Source organism: Arachis stenosperma, chromosome 5, assembly GCF_014773155.1.
Source record: "Arachis stenosperma cultivar V10309 chromosome 5, arast.V10309.gnm1.PFL2, whole genome shotgun sequence".
Taxonomy (NCBI): Eukaryota; Viridiplantae; Streptophyta; class Magnoliopsida; order Fabales; family Fabaceae; genus Arachis; species Arachis stenosperma.
The window spans coordinates 9,271,320-9,291,366 of record NC_080381.1 but is presented as its reverse complement, the minus strand read 5'-3'; the positions used below and the strand labels follow the sequence as shown (position 1 = coordinate 9,291,366).

The 20,047-nt window shown below is 31.3% G+C and overlaps 1 protein-coding gene across 2 annotated transcripts; it reads right to left on the bottom strand.

The window, feature by feature from the left end:
- Positions 1–13,792: 13,792 nt before the first annotated feature.
- LOC130983237 (zeaxanthin epoxidase, chloroplastic-like) lies at positions 13,793–20,047 on the bottom strand. 2 transcript variants are annotated; one of them, XM_057907445.1, is made up of 17 exons: positions 19,413–20,047; positions 18,820–18,982; positions 18,615–18,689; positions 18,332–18,432; positions 18,133–18,248; positions 17,407–17,618; positions 17,163–17,254; positions 16,900–17,014; positions 16,690–16,793; positions 16,370–16,415; positions 16,167–16,231; positions 15,869–15,955; positions 15,625–15,679; positions 15,464–15,552; positions 15,289–15,373; positions 15,054–15,125; positions 13,793–14,285 (listed from the first exon to the last, which is right to left on the bottom strand). In XM_057907445.1, the coding sequence occupies exons 1-17, from the start codon at positions 19,943–19,945 to the stop codon at positions 14,283–14,285; spliced, it is 2,013 nt and encodes a 670-aa protein (XP_057763428.1). In that variant the 5' UTR covers positions 19,946–20,047; the 3' UTR covers positions 13,793–14,282. The 2 variants fall into 2 exon arrangements, with proteins under 2 accessions (XP_057763428.1, XP_057763427.1); XM_057907444.1 differs by lacking the exon at positions 13,793–14,285 and having other exon boundaries at positions 14,826–15,125.

Sequence of the window (20,047 nt, the reverse complement as noted above, 5' to 3'; positions counted from 1 at the left end):
TCTTTCAAATTCGTATCTATTTTCCTGTTTAGTTTATTCTTTAATCCCTCTTTCAGATTTGTATTATTATCGTATGAAAATTTGATTGAGGAGTGCACGTGTGTATGATGATATACAATTATACATAGTGCTGTATGTATTTGTAAAGTATTTGATAGAAAAGTGAGGCTCACTCCAATCAGACAGAACATGCGGGTGGTAAGTGGTGAGAGGTGGGAGACAGCAAAATCATGAAATCATAACCGTCCATATACATTACTAGCTGTGAGTGCGTATATGACAGCAAATGTAGCTCTCGTCGTTTGCTACCAAAATCGTTTGAAAATCGTGTCGTTTTGGCACGGGGTGTGTGGAAGGAGAGAAAATACACTGAAAAAGGGGGCTATGCCAATGCGAGGGAGTGAGCTCAAAGGTCTCTTCTTTTCAGTGTAATTTCAATCTCAAAACCTTTTGACAGAGATACCATACTCTGTTTTCTTTGTTCTTTTTATTTTTCCTTTTTTGAGCCTCGATTTTCTTGGAATTTGAAAAAGAATGTACATGCATGGATTCGCAAGCAGGTATAACTGACACAATCCCCCCTCTCAGCTTTTTCAATTTTCCTTTCCATATTTCGTTATCCACTCAATTTTTGTGAATAAACAATTATTTCTGATAAAAATATTATAAAAAATTAAAACTAAATTTACATCCATATAAAAAAATTGTTTAATAAAAAAAATTATTTGTTAGATTTTTTTATAATTTCATAAATACTTTTTTTTTCTCTTTCTTCATTTTTCTTCTATAGCCACTATCAATTCTATTGTAAAAATCTATCATCCCAATAAATTAATTTTTTTTTATTTTCACTTCTCCTAGATAATTATATCTTGTCACTTAACTTTGTCTTCATTATTTTTATTGCTGAAAATAATCGCTCTATAATAACTGTAGAAATCGGAAGAGTTAATATAAGACGAATCAATCTATCAATCAATTAATACACTTTTGACTTTTTTGTGGGCACGGATTCGATACGCGCTCTTTGTTAGCGCACCGAAACGCCAAAAACGTGTTTGGCGCACCAATCAACTAAAAAGTATCAAAATAAAAATATTTATTTTTTGGGATCTTTTTTGCAATTGTACATAAAATAATGGGGTCATTTTTTTATTTTTTAAATGAATACTCATATTTAATCATCTATTACTGCCATTAATATTCTCCTCCAAGTTTTCTTCCTCTCCTTCCTCTGCCGTCGTAAGCGCACAGCCTCCTCCATTATCTCCAACGCCAACAACGACTGAATCTCCAAGACCTCTCCTCCTAGCTTCTTCGTTGCGCTACCAACTCCTTCTCCTTTCCAGCTCAGTCATGGTGGCTTCGGCAGCCTCTTATTGGGCACGCCTGAAGTCCATTGCCCACATTCCACCAAAAACTCATACCGTCCATCCCTTTAGAAGTGCCCACATCCTCATGCTCAACAGTGTGATTCACTTCCATGGTATAGAAATTGGTGAAGTTATTGACCAAATTTAGAGTCTTTGTGAATCATTGTTGAAAAGCATCGCTGAGATTGTGAGTTCACTGAGTTGGGTCGGTGGAGATTATGAGAACAGAGTCGTGAACAGTGGCGAGAAGAATGAGAGTATTGAGCTGCATGTAGTTTTGTCAATACCACCTTTGACACAGAGGAAGACTCATCTGAGAGTTTCTTGGTTTAGAATGTTCTGCACTGTTCCTTCAAATTCTGCTGATTCGCCATGGCCACACACTCACACTGTTCCTGTTTCTCTCAAATGCGGTTTCGAATATTCCGTCAAAGCTTAAAAAATATTCCGTCAAAGCTTAAAATGAGATTCGGCAATTTTTAACCATTAATTATATCTTTTGAACCATAAATTGTCATTTATACAAATATAATTATATCTTTTCATAAATAAATTATTGAGCAGTTTAATGGGATTAATTTTGAGTATTATATTTTACTTTTATAATAACTAAAATAACTTAAAATTAAAAATTAAAAATTAAAATTTGTATTAGATATTATCTTTAAAATAATACTGATATCATATTAAAATATACGTGGACACAGATATTAGAATATTGTAAGCACATCTGAATATTCTAAAATTAATCTCTTATTTCGTATTGATTTATGTACAAAGATATGTTTTATATATCTAAATATTACTCTTGTTTACAATGAGTTATGACTCAAATATCCCTGTACTCGTTTAAGAGATTGGATTTAAGTTTTCTATCATTAGTAAAAAAAAAATATTACTCTTATCTTATATATACAAATATCACTTTTTTTTTGTGTCTTTCTTTTATTAGATTTTGTGAAAAACAAAATAATTTTTAGAAAATATTACAAAAATTTTAATTGAAAAATTTATTCTCTATATCATTTAACTATAGTTAATAAAAAAGATTCTTAGTTAACGAAATACACAATTTTTAACTGTAATCAATTTCAACTTAAGAATTCATAAATTTTTTCTACATAACCCCATTAGTTTTCGGATCTAACAAAAAAATCAGCAAAAAATTAAATTTTGCAAAACAACCCCTCTGATATAAAAGCAGTCAATAGCCAATCAAAAGAGAGAAGTAACAAGTAATCTATACCGTTGAATAAAAAAACAAACAAAATCCAACGATTCTCATTTTTTGGCGCACCAATATGCCAAAATTAAGTACTATATACACCGAAACGCCAAATAATTTTTGAATGCTGACGAGCATCAAGAATAAAATGCTGAAGATGAAAAGGCAAATTAATCTTCTCTTATTCAATAAAGTCTTTGGGATAGTAGCGGTCAAAAAGAATAAAAATCTTAGCAATGTCAATTTTTGTAAGCATCTTTAGGCATGAGAGTAGAGCTCAAACTTAGTAGATCCATTGCTTGATCATTAAATCTGCTATTTAAATTTTGTAATACTTATCAATTGTGACTAAAAATATCTCTACTCTAAAATAATGCACAACTGTAATATGATCTTTTTGGTGACACGAGCATCCTTGCCTTGCTACGTAAGCAGTTAAATCAGGAATTAGAATATCATGTTACTCACAAAATGATTTCATATTTTTTAATAATTTCTCTTATCTGTCATCTCTCATATTTTGGATAAGTATTTTTGTAGAATGAGCTAGTTGCACAACATTAACTATGTCTTTAGATTGCTTTTGTAGAGCTTGACAAAGAATATCAGTTATTCTTATAATATCTTTCATCAAATATAAGATTAGTACAAACTCAAATGAGGTCAAGGTATTGTAAGCACTATTTGCATCACCACGTTGAGAATAATTTTATCTATCAACAATTATCTTTTGTAAAACAGTCAACGGTGCACTATACATATTTATCAAATTGCAAAAAGAAGAAAAATGAGAACTCCATTGAGTATCACTTGCTCATTTCAAAGTACCGATTTGATTGGCCCCTTTACCAGTTTTAAGTTTAGCAATATCTAATAAATAGGCAATTTCATCTGTTTTACAGTATGTAACTCATTATGTCACTTACTAGAAGAACAAATAATGTTAACGATGAAAGTCAATTTTGAAAAAAAATTGATGGACAAGAATAATTTATCTATATACAGCAACTAATGCAAGTTGTAATTGACGAGCAAAACAGTGGATATAATAAGTATAAGGGCAATCTTTTAAGAATAATACTTGTAACTCATTCCATTCCTTTCTCATGTTGCTGGCGCCATCATATCCTTTACCACGAATATTAGAGACATGAAAACCATGTCGAAAAAGAATGTCGCACAATTCTTATTTTAAAGTTAATAATATAGTATTATACAAGATAAAAAAACGCTCTTAAATAAAACTATGTATATCACAAATCACAAAATAAGTGTCATTTGTTCTTTTTTGGATTCATCACGAGTTTTATTTACCATAATGTAAAACTTAAAATCTCTAATTTCTTTATAAATATGCATTCTCACCTTATTTGGAAGAATATGCAAGATTTCTTTTTAAATTTGATATGAAGTATATTTAGTATTATATGAAGCATTTTCTAACACAGTTTTTGCAACTTCATCATTGTAAGATGCTATGAGTTTTATCATTTTAAGAAAATTATCTCGATTTTTTTTATCCTGGAGTCTCAACATGACCTCTGAAATCACAAACTTAAAATGTAAGCCAACGAATTGCATCAATGGAGAATTTTAGACGCAATCGATTCTTTTGAATTTTTTCAGAAGTATGAACTTCAATTACATTTTGGATGTGATTTGTCTGATTCAGTAAGTCTAGACATGCTCCAATTGCATTATTGTGTGGTGAGCAAAGATCTCCAATATATTTAAGAAAAGCACAATTCTTTTTATCATTAACCTTTTTCCAACTTCTAAACCCTTTACTAATAAAAACATCTTATCCATTATGTTCACCGAGTTTTTTGCTAACCAAATAACAAAATAAACAATATGCAGTGTTAGAATATAATTAGGATCAATTACAATCAATTAGTATATTTGAATATTTATTATAGGAGATTACGTCTTTATTATTACGATTCTCTTAGTACTTATAAATACCTTTTATATTGTATCATTCCAGACAACTTGAATAGACAAGTTGAATAGACAATTTGATTACACTCGAATATACACAAATCATTTCTCCAGTTTAATCTCTTGTTTCTAACATGGTATCAGAACTATGGTATCCTCCTTGAAGAGAATAGTTCCGTCTGAGTTTTCTCTTGGCAGTTCCGTCTGAGTTTTCTCATGGCAGTTCCATCTACGTTCTCTCGTGGCAGTTCCATCTTCGTTCTCTCGTGGCAGTCCCGTCAGCATTTCCTCGTGGCAGTTCCGTCTGCCTTCTCTCGTGGCAGTTTCGTCTGCGTTTCGTCCGTGTTTCCTTGTGCCAGTTCCGTCTGCGTTTCTTTCCGGCAGTTCTGCGTTTCCCTCAGATAGCGGCAGTTCCATCTGCGCTTCCTTCAGACAAGCGGTAGTTCCATCTGCACTTCCTTCAGACTAGCGGCAGTTCCGTCTGATGTTTTAAATAAGTTTCAAACTCAAGTTGTCACTTGAGTTTGAGGGGAGATGTTAGAATATACTTAGGATCAATTAGGATCAATTAGTATATTTGAATATTTATTATAGGAGATTACATCTTTATTATTACGATTCTCTTAATACTTATAAATACCTTTTATATTGTATCATTCCAGACAACTTGAATAGACAAGTTGAATAGACAATTTGATTACACTCGAATATACACAAATCATTTCTCCAGTTTAATCTCTTGTTTCTAACATGTAGCATCTTCAAAAGGTGAATACTCTAACCATGAAAGAAAAATACCAAACCAAGCATATTGAAATTGTCTTGGATGCTTCGTACCAGATAGAGAATAATTGTCAAGATGCTTTTGATATGGATCTTATTTAAAATAAACTTGTCTAACCTCATCTCTTTAGTTTGGGTGATATTGCCAAATTTAAAGCCATTTTTCAGAGTCTCATTCCAAAGAATTAATAATTTAAGATCAAACTCATTAGATGCAAGTCTTTGAACATTTAAAAGTTGTATCTCACTTTTTTCGTAATTCATTGAAGTAGAATAACTATCTACAAGTGTTGATATTGTAGAAATTATATTTTCTCCTTCTTGAATGTTAGCCTTCCTTTTAAAAAAATGTATCAATTCTTTGATTTTTCATCGTTATGTTTGTACAAAAATTTGAATATATATTTTTTAAAATATTTAAAAAAATTAAATATTAAAATTCATAATACATATTGATTTTTTTATCAATTTATACAAATACAAAGATATCAATACTTATTGAATATTCTGATATCTTTTCATAATATAAAAATTTAAATTAAATAAATAATAAAATATAAAATAATATTAAATTAAATAAAGGACAATTTACTATTATAAATAAACTGGCCATCAATATTACCAGAATACACATTTTGCAAAATGAATACCGAAATATATTTTTTTCATAAACTATGTAAATCGCGACAGGGGTATCGCGGTTTACAAAATGCACGTAATTCGCGGTAGGGTGTCGCGGTTTGGGTGTGAATTGTAAATATACATAAACCATGGTAGGAGTGTAGCGGTTTATGTTGATATGCAAAATGACTAGAAACCGCTACAGCGGCCTTGTAATTTCTGTGTATATGTATTTTTTTCTACCAGTTGAACATTTTTTCAACTGGAACCTTTTAACTTTCGCATAATTTTCACAAGCTTCAGTGCTTCACATCTCATCGGTGAAAATGGAATTGCACATCATTCTAGTCATGGGTGCCTGCAAATTGGAGATTGAAATCATCTTTTTATATACCTGCGAAATGGGACGCCTACAAAATAGAGCAGTGGTCATTGTTTTACTGTTCGCAGACGAAATGACTTCCATTAGAATATTAGGATGGAAAAAAAATGATCATATTGAATTTTTCTATTTAAACAATAATAAGTTTGAATGTTTCACAAAAAGAGAAGGGGATTGTTAAGAATAGGTTTAGATTTTGTTTTTTATTTTTATTTTTTATAGATAATTTTTATTTTCAATTTTTTACATTTAAATTTTTTATACCTTATTTTTAAATGTTGAAAATAATAAAAATATGTTTAGCTGGTCTATTTTTAAAATGTATTTTTTAATATTTTAAAATATAAATTATATTTTATTAAATATACATTTTTAGTTATTTAATTTTTTATTAAGTTAATAATTTATTTTTATATAATATCAAACATGAAATACATTTGTTGAATTTATAATCAATTTAGTTCTAAAATTTAGGATTGAACAAGTATATTTGTTAAACTTTTTTATTTAGTACTGAGTACCTACTACCTGAATTAACAAAGTTACGGTGAATAATAGATTAACTTCCTAGTCTTATTTTTTAATGGTTGATCTATATAAATACAATTAATTATTTTAAGATTGTAATTTATTTCATATTTGATATTATATAAAAATAAATTATTAGACAGAGAACTTAGCCAATGAAATGAGCCAATAGTTAGAGAAAGTATAGCCTGCAAAAAAAACTAAATAAATAAAAACAACATCACAGGGCCCCAAAAAAATTGATCTTTTGATAAAATTGAAACAAAATAATAAAAAAGGTTACGGAATAACATGAGAATTGGGGAGCATGATAAGAGAATCAAGCAATGCAGTGGAACTAATGCCAGGGGTATAGTGATGCATGGTGATGCAGAGCAAGAAAATGGAGACACAAAAGCGAAAAGGGTCGCGGTTCATTGGCAATTTTCACATAAACTGCGACACCCCTACCGCTGTTTATGTGATGATTTTCCTCCAACATAATCCACGACACCCTGTAGCGGACTGCGATACCTGAGTAGATTTTTGTCGGTAAAGAATTCACAAATAAATTCTCGTTGCAAGTATAGTTTCTAAACCAAAAGAGATTCCTCTCATACAAAAACTTGGTTGTCACAAGTAACAAACCCCAACAAAAATAATAACCGAAGTATTCAAACCTCGGGTCGTCTCTCAAAGGAATTGCAGGGAAGTGTTCTTGTTATTGGTTATGGGACAAGTACTTTGGGATTTTGTGATAAGAGACGTGAAAGATAAATGACAATAAAGTAAAATGAAACTCAAATGTAAAGAGCTCTTGGCAAGGGATGAGAACTAGAAGTCCTATCCTCATTATCATCCTCAATTGTGACAAGAATTGTGCATTGCTCCACTTAGTCAACCTCTAACTATGAAGGAAAGTCAAATGAAAATAATCAATTTGATTCCTCAAGTCCTAGTCAACTCCTTAAGAAAGACTAGCTTTAGTGGAATTCAAATCAACTAGCAACTTTCAATTATTAATCGACAAAAGAGTTTGATAACTCAAGAGTCTCTAATTACTCAACCAAAGCCAAGAGGAGAAAAATTTACTCTAGCATCCTTCCAATCATTTTGTCAAACACTTGGAAGGCATAAAAGAAAAGTAAAATCAAATTGCAAGAAAAGTAGATCTACACTACTAATCGCAAGGAATTAACAACAATAAAGCAAATCAACAATAAAGGAACATCAAACATAAATTGCATTGAAAGAAAATAGAAGGAACAATAATGCATCAATAACAAAGTGAACAATTACAAAAATTAAATGCTAAACTAAAGAAAGCAAAGGTAGAAGAACAAGGAGTTGAAGAGGAAAAGTAAATCAAAGCATGAATTAAACCTAAATCTAAGAAATTCTAATCTACATCTAACCTAATTCTAGAGAGAAGAGAGAAGAGAGAGCTTCTCTCTCTAGAAACTTTCCTAAAGCATTCCCTCCAAAATTCAATTATGACTTCCCCTCCCCCCCCTTTGACTCCTCTTGATTTCTGCATGAAATAGGCTCAGAAGTGAGTTGGATTTGGGCCTGGGAAGCCCAGAATTTGCCCCCAGTGTTTTCACTTTAATGAAGTCACGTGCGAGTATCGACGCATACGCGTGGGTCACGCATATGCGTCGCTTGGCAATTTTCATCCACGCGTACGCGTCATGTATGCGTACACGTCGCCATGCAACTTCAAATTCACGTGTGCGCGTCGGTGAATGCATCCCAAATCCTTGGTTTTCCATTATTTCTCCACTTTGCATGCTTTTCTCTTCATTCCTTTGATCCATCCCTAGCCTTTTCAACCTGAATTCACTTAACAAACATATCAAGGCATCTAATGGGATCGAAGGTGAATCAAAATTAATCAATTAAAGGCCTAAAAATCATGTTTTCACTCTTAAGCACAAATTAGGAGAAAATTATGAAACCATGCTATTTCATTGAATAAATGTGGGAAAAGTGAATAAAATCCACCTAAATTAAGCACAAAATATACCACAAAATAATGGTGCATCAATACCCCTATCACAGTTTACATAGTTTATAAAAAAAATGCATTTCGATATCCACTTTTCAAAATGTGTATTCTGAAAATTTTGTGGGCCAGTTTATTTAATTCAGTAAATTGCCCTTAAATAAATAAAAAATACTTAATTTTTTATAATTGAACTTGTTTTGAGTGTTGAACAGAGGCAGGCAGACAGAGTAAGTATTGATGCATGATCTTTTCTTATTCTTGTTTTTTTTTTTACTTTAAGTCAAAGTAAAGTATTTAAACTAATTGAATTATTTTTTTTAAAGAAGTACTACTAATTTTTTTATAAAAAATTTTGGAGGCCATGGCCCTCATTGCCTAACTTAAGCTCACTCTATCTATGGCGAAGAATATTTCTCTCTCATCTCTCTCACTCTCTCTGTATCTGTGGTTAAGGAAGGTCACAGTGAAGGTGAATTAGGGTTTCTGGTAGGAGTAGATCTGGTGGAATGGTAGATTTTGCATTAGAGGTAGTGGTGGTTATAAAAGAAAGAGGAAAAAAGAGGAATATTTACAAAATTATCAATAAAAATTTAACAATAGGTCGTTTTTGTCGAATGAAACTTATCTTGTACGAGTATAATTTTAGTTTCAATTTTTTATTATCGGTTTTGTTAGCATTAGAATCTTTTATGTATGAAATGGCTATTTACTATTTTTTCTTTTGAAAAGTATGATCTTTTATCCTTTAGCATTTTTTTTTGGTATATTTTTTTGTTCTACTTAAAAAATATATAGTAAAAAATCACACTTTACAAAAAAAAATATTTTAGAAATAGAAGATCCATTCTCCGGTACTATTATAAATTTCCTATATAAATTATGGTAATACTTTGAACAATTGGCCTTTATTTATTGTAATAGAATCATCACATATAATATTTAGTCAAACTACAAAAAATGTACCTAAATTATTTTAGCATTAACTAAAATACTTTTAAATTTTATTATCCATAAAATTATCCTCAAATAATTTAAAAATATGCCAAAAATACATAGCTATAATCAAAGACCTACTTTATTAATAGAAAAATATGACATGACTCACTTGTTAATGTTAAAATCTCAGTTGTTACATAAAAAACTCGTTTTTCACCACATTTTTTTTCGTTAATATATAAGGTATGAAATTTTTGTCATATTTTTAAATAATTTAAAGACATATTTTTTTATAACAAATTTTAAAGATATTTTTATCAACAATAAAATAATTTAGATGTATTTTTAGTGGTTTACTCTAATATTTAATTAGAGAGACTAACCAATGACACATATACATCCCAAGTAATTCGAAAAATTTTACATACAAAATTAGAAAAATTTAATGTAGATAATTGTTCTTTTATATATATTATTTGTCAAAAATTTATTTGTAGACTAAAATCAGTTATTATATATTTTTGTATGAATACATGTGTTATTTAACTTATTTTCAATGTATATTTATTATTATAATATATATTTTATATTAATAATTAATTTTAATAGTTGATTTTAATGTACACTTGATATGATTGATTATTTTTATAAAAAAATTACTTTTTATACAGGTAATTAATTATGTATTATCATATAATAAAAATAATTAATTTTTAAAGTTATTATTTAAAAAAAATTTAAATATATGAATATAATTAAATAATATGTGAAAATTTCACCATGCATCAAAATACAATTCTTTTTATGGTAACTGATTATTTAGTGAGTATTATATTACAGTTTGGGTTAATTGTTAGATGACGTTAGGAATAACGGTGAAGATGAAGGAAGGAGGGGCCACATGATTGGGACGAAGCAGATGATTCCGTACGATCAGAGGAGTAGAGAGAGCACAAGGTGTGCATGAAATAAATGAGTGTGTTGTTGTTTTACTTGTTAGTTTCTTGGCATCTTCGTCCATTTAGCTTTCAATGTGTTAGGCTAATAATTTGTTGGGTGATGAGAAAATAATGAAGCTCATGTTTGTATAGTTTTGGTTAGGATTTTGTCTTTGCTTGTTTTGTAAACATTTCAGGGAGCATCTCATCTACATAACTGCTCCCCTCCATGTGATGCACCGTGGATTCCATTGGTACGGAACACCCATTCATTTTCAAATTCTCATTAATTAGCTCTCAATTATTGAAATATTATTTATAATCTCATGAAGTAGCTAAATTTGAATTTACCATACATTATACATGAGCAGAAATGTCATTTCTCGTTGAGATTAAAAACAGAATCATGCAAACCCCAAAATTTTAAAAATCCTATCAAATAATGAGAAACGGTAGCATTTAGAATAGAGAATGGAATCAATGAATAAATGCAGTGATAATGTTATGCTCCAACGGTCAGTGAAAAGGCAGCTTCGTAGCACAGTGAGTCATGAAACCGACCGTTGATCTAAATACTATTATTGGCCTCTCTGTCAACTGTCATGTGCCTTCCACCGCCAACCCCTCATCTTCTTTCCATCCACGTGACTTCCTCGTGCCTATTGCCAAGTCTCCATTCCCCAATAACATACAAGCAACAAAATGCTTATAAAATATTATAAATATATATAAAAAATAATAACCAAATTAGTTACGAGTTAAATTAAAAAATGTCTCTAAAATTGACTGTTTGTACCCATTTAATTCTTGAGATCTCAATTGTTATCTTAGAGTCCGTTTGAAAAGTAACAGAATCTACTTTTTTTAATTTTTAGATTATGAAAAGTCATAATCTATGTGTTTGGCACTATTTTAAAAAAAGCTTTTAACTTCTCAAAAAGTTAATTTGCAGCTTTTTGAAGAAGTAGAAATATATGACTTTTTGCTTCTCGAAAAGTCATTCTACCACTTACTTAAAAAAAATTAATTTTAAAACAAAAAAATCTACTTTCCTTCTTGACTCTATAAAAAATACTGACCCTTCATCACTATTTTCACACAAGGTCTGCTAAAAGCACTGGCCTTCCACCATCATTCTCACGCAATGTTTCAAGTCTCACCATTTTTACATAACATCTGATGGAAGTATTGATACTCCATATTTTCAGACAATATTACATCTGAATAACTTACTGCATATATTCTTTTTAAATTTTTTTTATCATTTTATCACTATTTTTTATTATTAAATTTATATTCAAGTGTGGTATGAAATTTCAGTTTTAATTTTATTTTTTTCATATGTAATTTTATAGCTTATTATTATTTTCATAGTTAATTATAACAAGTTCTTGACTTCAATAAAGGAGAAGAGAGTTCTAACAGGAGTAAAAATAAAAAATAAAAAATAGTAATAAAATATACATTAACACGCATTTTATATTTATTTTTTATTTTCACTTATCATATCATACACAATATTAGTGATTAGGTTATGTAAAATCAACATTCAATATTAGAAAGTATTTGTTATCATGGTTATTTTAATATTCATTCTCTTTTATAAAAAAATTTATTTTTTGAGTTATTTATCCAAACGCTACAACTTTAAAATAAGTACTTTTATAACTAAAAATCCAAACACAAAATAACTTATTTATAAGCTGCTTTTAATAAAAGTCCTTATGTTTTAAGCTCTTTTTCCCAAAGAACTTATTTAAGTTATTTACCCAAACTGAACCTTAGTCTCTTTACCGTGAAAGACTGAATAAATCTATTCTCGTATTTTGAGAGATTAACTTAAACATTTTATAAATTTGTCTAATTGAAAATTTGAAATAATACAATTAAAATCTTAAAAATTAACTTGGTGCAAATGGTGAATCTCAAAAACTACTTTAAAACTTAATATATTTGTATGTAATATATTATATTATATTTTATATATTTTAAATATATATTTTATATTTTTAAAAATATTATTTACACACTATTATAATCTATATATAAATATATGTATAATTTAATTTATTTTAATATATATTTTATATTATAATATATATTTTATTTAATAATTAATTTTATTATATACCTAATATAATTATTATATTTTAATATATATTTTATATGAATAATTTAATAACTAATTTTTGTATATACTTAACCTATTTAAACTACTAATTTGAAAACTGACATAATAACTTCTAGTTTGGTTGTTTTTTTTGGAAAACAGAAAAAATATATCACTGAAGTCTCTAATTCTTAATTAATGGAGATAATTTATCTGACCAAAGTTTTTTGGGCGGAGAAATTTATTTATTTATTTTTTTGTAATTTTAGTTATTGTTTGAATGATGCCTTAAAAACTTTAATGAATAAATATAACGATACTGATGGATGGGAACTAAATATTCAGATGGGCCCATACCCCCTTTCCATTGTTGATGCACTGTCATTAATTGGCATGGGCTTTTAGCTATTGCATCCATTCTGTGTCTCATCCATTTCAGACACAACACCACCAGATCCAAACTCTCCCATTGTGGAACAAATTATTCGCATGTTACAAATATTATAAATTAAAATGAGTCGTTGCAAATTCTCATAGAACACTTAATCATCTGTCAATTGTAGGGTCCAGTTGCGGTCATTTAATGGTGGCCGTTGATTGAAAATGGGTTAAGATTTAAAAGATGATGAGAAGGGTGATTGATGTGATGGGAGAGATGCATGGGATTGGGAATGGACGGTGGTGGCTGAAGCTCTGTTAATCAATGTTAGGTTGTCATATTTTAGAGGAGGGTGGCAAGTGTATGGTGTTTGAGAAAGCTAATTGTGTGTGCACATTGGATTGTGACTATACATTTTCTTTACATTGACCATAAATTGTTTGTGGAATCTTCCACCATTCTTCTTTTCCTATGCTGTTTTTTTTCTTTAATTCGTCACCTACTTAGACTATCTTAGTTAGTGTAATAATAGTATGTGATTGTAGTTACTACTCACATTTTTCACATTATAGTTTTGTTTCTATGTTAATTTGAATTTGAAGGAGCAGCTTTGGGTATATGCTGGTCAATGTCAACGCATAGTAGATGAATTTAAGATCAACATTATTGAATTATAAGTACTTTTGATGTGTAACCATCGAGGGGCCTATTCCATTGCCATTGATTAATTAATCAACAGCGTCCTTAGACAGCTTTCCCAAAACATTCGGCTTCGCCCATTCCTCTATAGCAACACAAGGTATCACTTCATAGTCACATAGGCAGTTAGGCACCTCCAATAATTTGAGATTCCATTAAATAAGCACCAATATTACTATATGTTAAGATAACATTGTTCTTAATTTATTTATTTTTTTCTCTTTTGTTTACATTTACTTCATATGTTGGGATTGGTCTAAGTAGAAATTATAAGTGGTATGGGCATGTCACAATTGGTTTGCAGATCTTCAAATTTACCGAGAAGAGTTGAGTTTGGGAGGCTCAACATTCACCTGAGACCTGACATACAACCCACTCTGTCACTGTGACCATCAGAGAATGATTGTTGTTAGAAAAATTAAAAAACCTTATGATTCTGTATTTTCAAACATAAATTTAAGTAAGAAGTATACAATAATGTTATATTTATTCGTTTATTAGTAATAAGTATATAATCATGATTCTGTATTTTCAAACATAAATTTAAGCATGCCAATGAGTTATAGCTCAAATGGTATAATCTCCCCATACTCACCTAAGAGGTCGCCGGTTCGAATCTCCCTATCTTTGGTAAAAAAAAAACATAAATTTAAGCATGGTAATTATTAGTCTCTGTTTGCTGCCTAACTTAACCCAACCCGTTTAGTGAAATATAATCCTGCTTTAATTTTATACTATAAGTACGATCCAAAAAATAATAAACAATGAGATCTCATCTCATGCATGATACTACATGTGTGTCTATCCAATTATGGTTTGTGAAACTTGCAAGATTTGCTCATGATATAAGAAACAATTAAATTAAGTTGAGGAACCATGCATACTTGAAACACAAGAAGAAATCAATCCACCACAAGAGTAAAAAAGATATCTATCATAACTTAATTTTTCTTTCCTCGTATCAAGTAATTTTGTATAATTTATTTCTGTAATTGACAATCGAAAGAGTTGTTTGTAGCATTTTCATGTTCATATCCTAATTAATGAACATGAACATGTTATAATTTACTTCCAACTGTGTGCTTTACACAACTTCTGTAACTTGAGAAATATAAACATAGATGTGTATTTGTATATAAACAGAATCATACTTGGTATATTGGCTCCCCTTCCCTCTGGGATGCTCTTGGAGCAGATCTTATCACCTTAACCCGAAATGAAGCCTGCAAAATTTGAAGCATGGACAATGTAACCAAAATCAAGTGTGTATGAGTATTATTAGCTCAGTAGTTCAGTGTAAATAATGCAACTACTTCTTAAGGCATTTATTTATAGTGTGTACTATAGTATAGTCTACAACAGAACGTAGGTATCATTATTGATCACCTTTTGTGAACCAAAATCAATCACATCCGATGGGCGCACACGAGCTTGATCATTTGGAGGTATCCGGTATCGCCTTCCTTCATTGCTGAAATTATTATGGCAATTATACAAATTTAAAATATATTTAGATTTTCAAGAACTTCAAACTTAATAACCTCAAGTTTGTTTTACTTACTTAGTGATCCAGGTGCCATGAACACTAAGCAGATCGGTCAAGAAAAATGCACCGTCCTTATAGCGAATTTGAGCATGCGTCTCAGAAACCTTATAGACAGAAGCTTGGTTGGTCATTTTCAAGATCATTGTATTAATTCAGTTCATGAAAAATTCTGTTACCTCAGGTAAGGGTATTGTAATTGAAATGCCCGGGTAATCTTCTTTCTGTGTGTTCCTAAAATCATGAAAACATATTATAGAGAATTAGTTGAATCTTTGAAACCACATGCTAAAATGTGTTAGGTACATACACAGTCACATCCTAATTAATTGTTTCCTCTTTTGTCCAGAATCCAATGCATAGTAAGTACAATTTCATAATTATTAGCCTCTAAATTATAAGAAGATGGAATTGAAGGCATACCCGATTATGCATGGTTTCATCTCATCTTGAATTAAACTTATGGGATTCAAATGGCCTCCTTCATCTCCGCATGGTAATAAAAACCACCTATAAATCAGTAACAGTTGTTAACTGCCTAAATGATGAAAAGGGAGCTAAGAAGGGAAAATCTATTAATGAGTTCCTCTGTTCCTATCCTCCATTCTTCACAGACTTCTACCTTATCTATTTACCATAACTGGAATCAGGTTCTTAGTTATGAGACCAATGTGCTAAGCATGATATTAGTTAATAAATTCATATGGGGTCATAGACTTACTCTCCATTAATAGTACGCTCAAGAGCATCATCGTCTACAAACCATGTGTGTAACTGGTCATTTGCCTTCATACATAACCAAACCAAATGCCTATTAGAATCCATATCACAATCTGATAGACATAATCAATAGAATAGTCCAGGTGTGTCATTAATTTCTTCCTGGTAACAAAGTGTAAAGGAAACTGTATTTGAGTGGCATACTTTGTCTGAGAGCCTGCAACATACTGGTCTACCTTCAAGCTTGGAGCTGCAAAAGTAGCATCATCTTCATGTTGCAAATAAATGATAAAACAAAAATCGCAAGACATTTTTCAATTCTTATTGTCTCCAAACAAAACCTGGAAATTACTTTTCAGTATTATCAATTTCTTCAACCTCCACCCTTTTCAAAGTAATCATTTGTCTCATTTTATCTTGCATGAGTGGACTGAATTGGAGAAAGAACAACTCCAGGTAAAACGATGGAAAAGAAATTAATGACAAATGATATATAGCAAAGAAATGTATGCTTTCATTATTACCTATTGCCACCTAAGACCCAACTCAACATCATAGGCATCATCTTCTGAATGAAAAACTTTCCTCCAACTCTTCCTGGGTGTGGTATCCGATATTTGGTCAAAAACTGCAGCATGAGGAAAGAAATCGTGCTATTTTTAGCAGCATTTAAATTTAAAGTGTCACCTTCAGTTTCTTCTTCATGATGCCAATTATGAACAAGAATTTCCTACCTCTAAAGGGCCAAGACCAACTCCCAAGTATGCTCTGTAGGTGGAAGCCATCATAGCTGCCATTCTAGCCATTCCATGAATAATGGCAACTCGTAGCCTTCTTTCTCTCTCGTATCTGAAAGCAACAATGCCAAAACATATCTATTATCAAATCAACATTCAGAATTGATTCCTGTACAATTAACCATTATGTTCAAAAGCCTTATATTCAAATCAATAAAATGATGTGTTTCCATATTATTATATATGAGTGTGTCCAATACCTCCTCAAGGAGGAGTTAATGTCAATCTTAGATCCTGATTTTATACTTTGTTCCCAAGCATTGTCCAACTCCCAAGCAAGTTGATAACCATCCTGTAACAATAAGATAAGCCAGACAGAGAACTTTTTACCTTGCAGTTTGAAAAGTTCATTAACTACAAGATCTGCAAATGTGCAAAATTGCTCAAGTTAATTGAGAAATGAAGATAAATTCAGATTTCATTGAGAGAGATGGAAAAATAAACCTCAATAGCCATGCATCCTCCTTGGCCCATATTTGGTTGCATAGCATGGATAGAGTCACCAAGCAAAGTCACACATCCCTTTCCCCAGGTCATTGTTGGTGTCCTGTCGTAGATATCTCGCCGCAGAATAGCCTCTTCTTCTGTTGCAAGTAGCAAATCTGTTACATTATCGCACCAGCCTTCGAAGATCTTAAGCAGCCTTTCCTTTTTTCCTGCCATGCAGAAGAATTAAGAAGTTAGGATCATATAATTTTTGCACAAAAGATGATTAAAAGAAGAAACAAAATTCTATTATTTTTCAAGGTCATTCAATCCGATATCTTCAGCGCTGCAATTACTAGAATGGAACTCAGTTAATCTGCATCTTATCTGATATCAAGACCAACATGATTGACACTAGTCTATTGATGTTAACAAATTAAAGAGGATTAAACGTCTTGCTTTTCTGTCTTGCTTTCCATTTTCCATAATATTACAGCTCAAACGTCTTGATATCTATCTGTAAAACTACAGCATAAAGTTGATAATATCATTGATGATATCCATACAACTTTGAAAATTTTCCTTTCCAGGTATACAACTTTTGAATCAGTTCCTTCATCTTCCATATACTCAAAGATAGCATTAGTTTTGCTTATGGAAGGACAGAATAGTTCAAGAATTATATCTACAAATTGAACATATCTCTGCCGAATGCCAAATCCCGAACACATTAAGAGCACATACCATTAGGGGCATCAACACCACCAGCAGGCTCTTGATGAAATGCATACCATTGCATCTTTCCACCACCAACATCTGAAGATACGAAGTATTGCTTGTGTCCTAAAAATACCCGATACCTTTCCAGCAAGGAAGGCAGAAGTAAGCTTCTTAGAAGGCCAGTGAAAATAAACAAAATGTCATGTAAGGCAAGATTTCTTACCCAACAGATTCAATATCAGCAGGCACAAAATCTGCAATACCAGTATAACAAGTGTAGCCAGAGTAAGTAGCTTCTGTCACCCCAAATAGCTTCTTCCTCACCTATTCATTTGTAAACAACAAAATATAGAATTATGGGGAAAATAAGATATAGAATTATGGCCATAAATATGTAGAATTCCTCTGTAAACCTTGATTTCTATTGGGGCCATTGTTTAGTGGGGGAGGGGGTGTTAAATTACTTACAAAAGAAAAAGCTTGGAATTAAAGAAATTCAATAAGACCTTGGACCATATACCATCTGCTCCAACCAATATATCTCCCTCATATTTCTGACCGTTCTCCAGCTGAACTGTTACCTGTAACGGTGGATGCACAAGTTATAAACAAAAAAATATTTAGTCACTGCCAATGTATTTACTTGAAGAAAGAAATAGAAGATTCAGAAGATCTTCCACAATTAAAGCCTTTGTTATTGTTAGGAATTACCTTGTTTCCATGATCAATAAAGTCAACAACATGGCAGTCATTCATAATGGAATCTTCCCCAACTGCGCGAGCAAGGATTTCTTGCAAGGCCATTCGACTAATAACTCTAGTGACTGGAAGCCCTCGTTCCACTGCAGGAGTGAATGTGTCAAATTTGATGTACCTGATAACAAAATATCATTTCAATTTATGATACCACAAGCCAACATTTTATTTAAATGTAAGTAAAAATGACAGAAAGAAAAAACGTTTATTCTAGATCAAATATTAAGGAAGTAAGATTGTCTATATGCTGGAAACTGAAATTGATATGTTTACTTTTATGCATGCAGTGAAGATTACAAATAAGGGATGTACTAATCCAGAGAGTTTCTGAATCATTTATAAGCAAATTTTCTATTACTTTCTATTTTCATTTTTTGACATGTAACTTGCCAAATACTCTAACAGTGCTGATAGTCATAAGTGCATAAGTTGTCACAGTTGTGCCATACCGAGAATTCTCTCAAATAGCTTTGATCACTTATTTATAAAGCTGAAAAAAAAGATTCATAATCACATAATATTTATATATGAAGAAAAGTTTGAGTTACCAAGAGCCAGAAACCCCATCAACAAGGCCATTGATCCTATCACCAGTGATGCAACCAACTCTCATAACTTGATCAGCAACATCCAAATCAATGGCTTCTAAAGCAGCAAGAGCATTGCTCTGTATCTGAATGGGACCCCTATACTGACCCTCCCCTCTTATAGCACTCATATCTTTCTCAAACACCATCACCTCAAACCCCTTTCTCTTTGCAGCCAAAGCAAGAACCAACCCCCCAATCCCACCACCCGCCACAAGTATCCGAAGCTGCTTCTTGCTCCGAGCCTTTCGATCCCCACCATTGTCAGCCACAGTTTGATGCTTTGGCTTCGGTGCTGCCTCGGCCACCGTGGCTTTGACAGGCCTCAATTTCTTGTTCCTCCGGGGCTGCTGATGCATGGTTGTAGTTCTTGTTCTGCATCCAAAGTGGTGATACCCATTGAAGGTGACAAAAGTTGACACATCCTGCTTAGGGTGAATTGAGATAGCTGCCGTGGAAGGGTTGAGAGTGTTGTAATACAAAGTAGAAGCCATTGTTGACACAAGCCTGTTACTGTAAAAGACAAAAACAGAGAAAGTTTATATTATGATATATGCAACAGAAGGCACAGGCATATGGGTGTTTTTTTTTTTTTT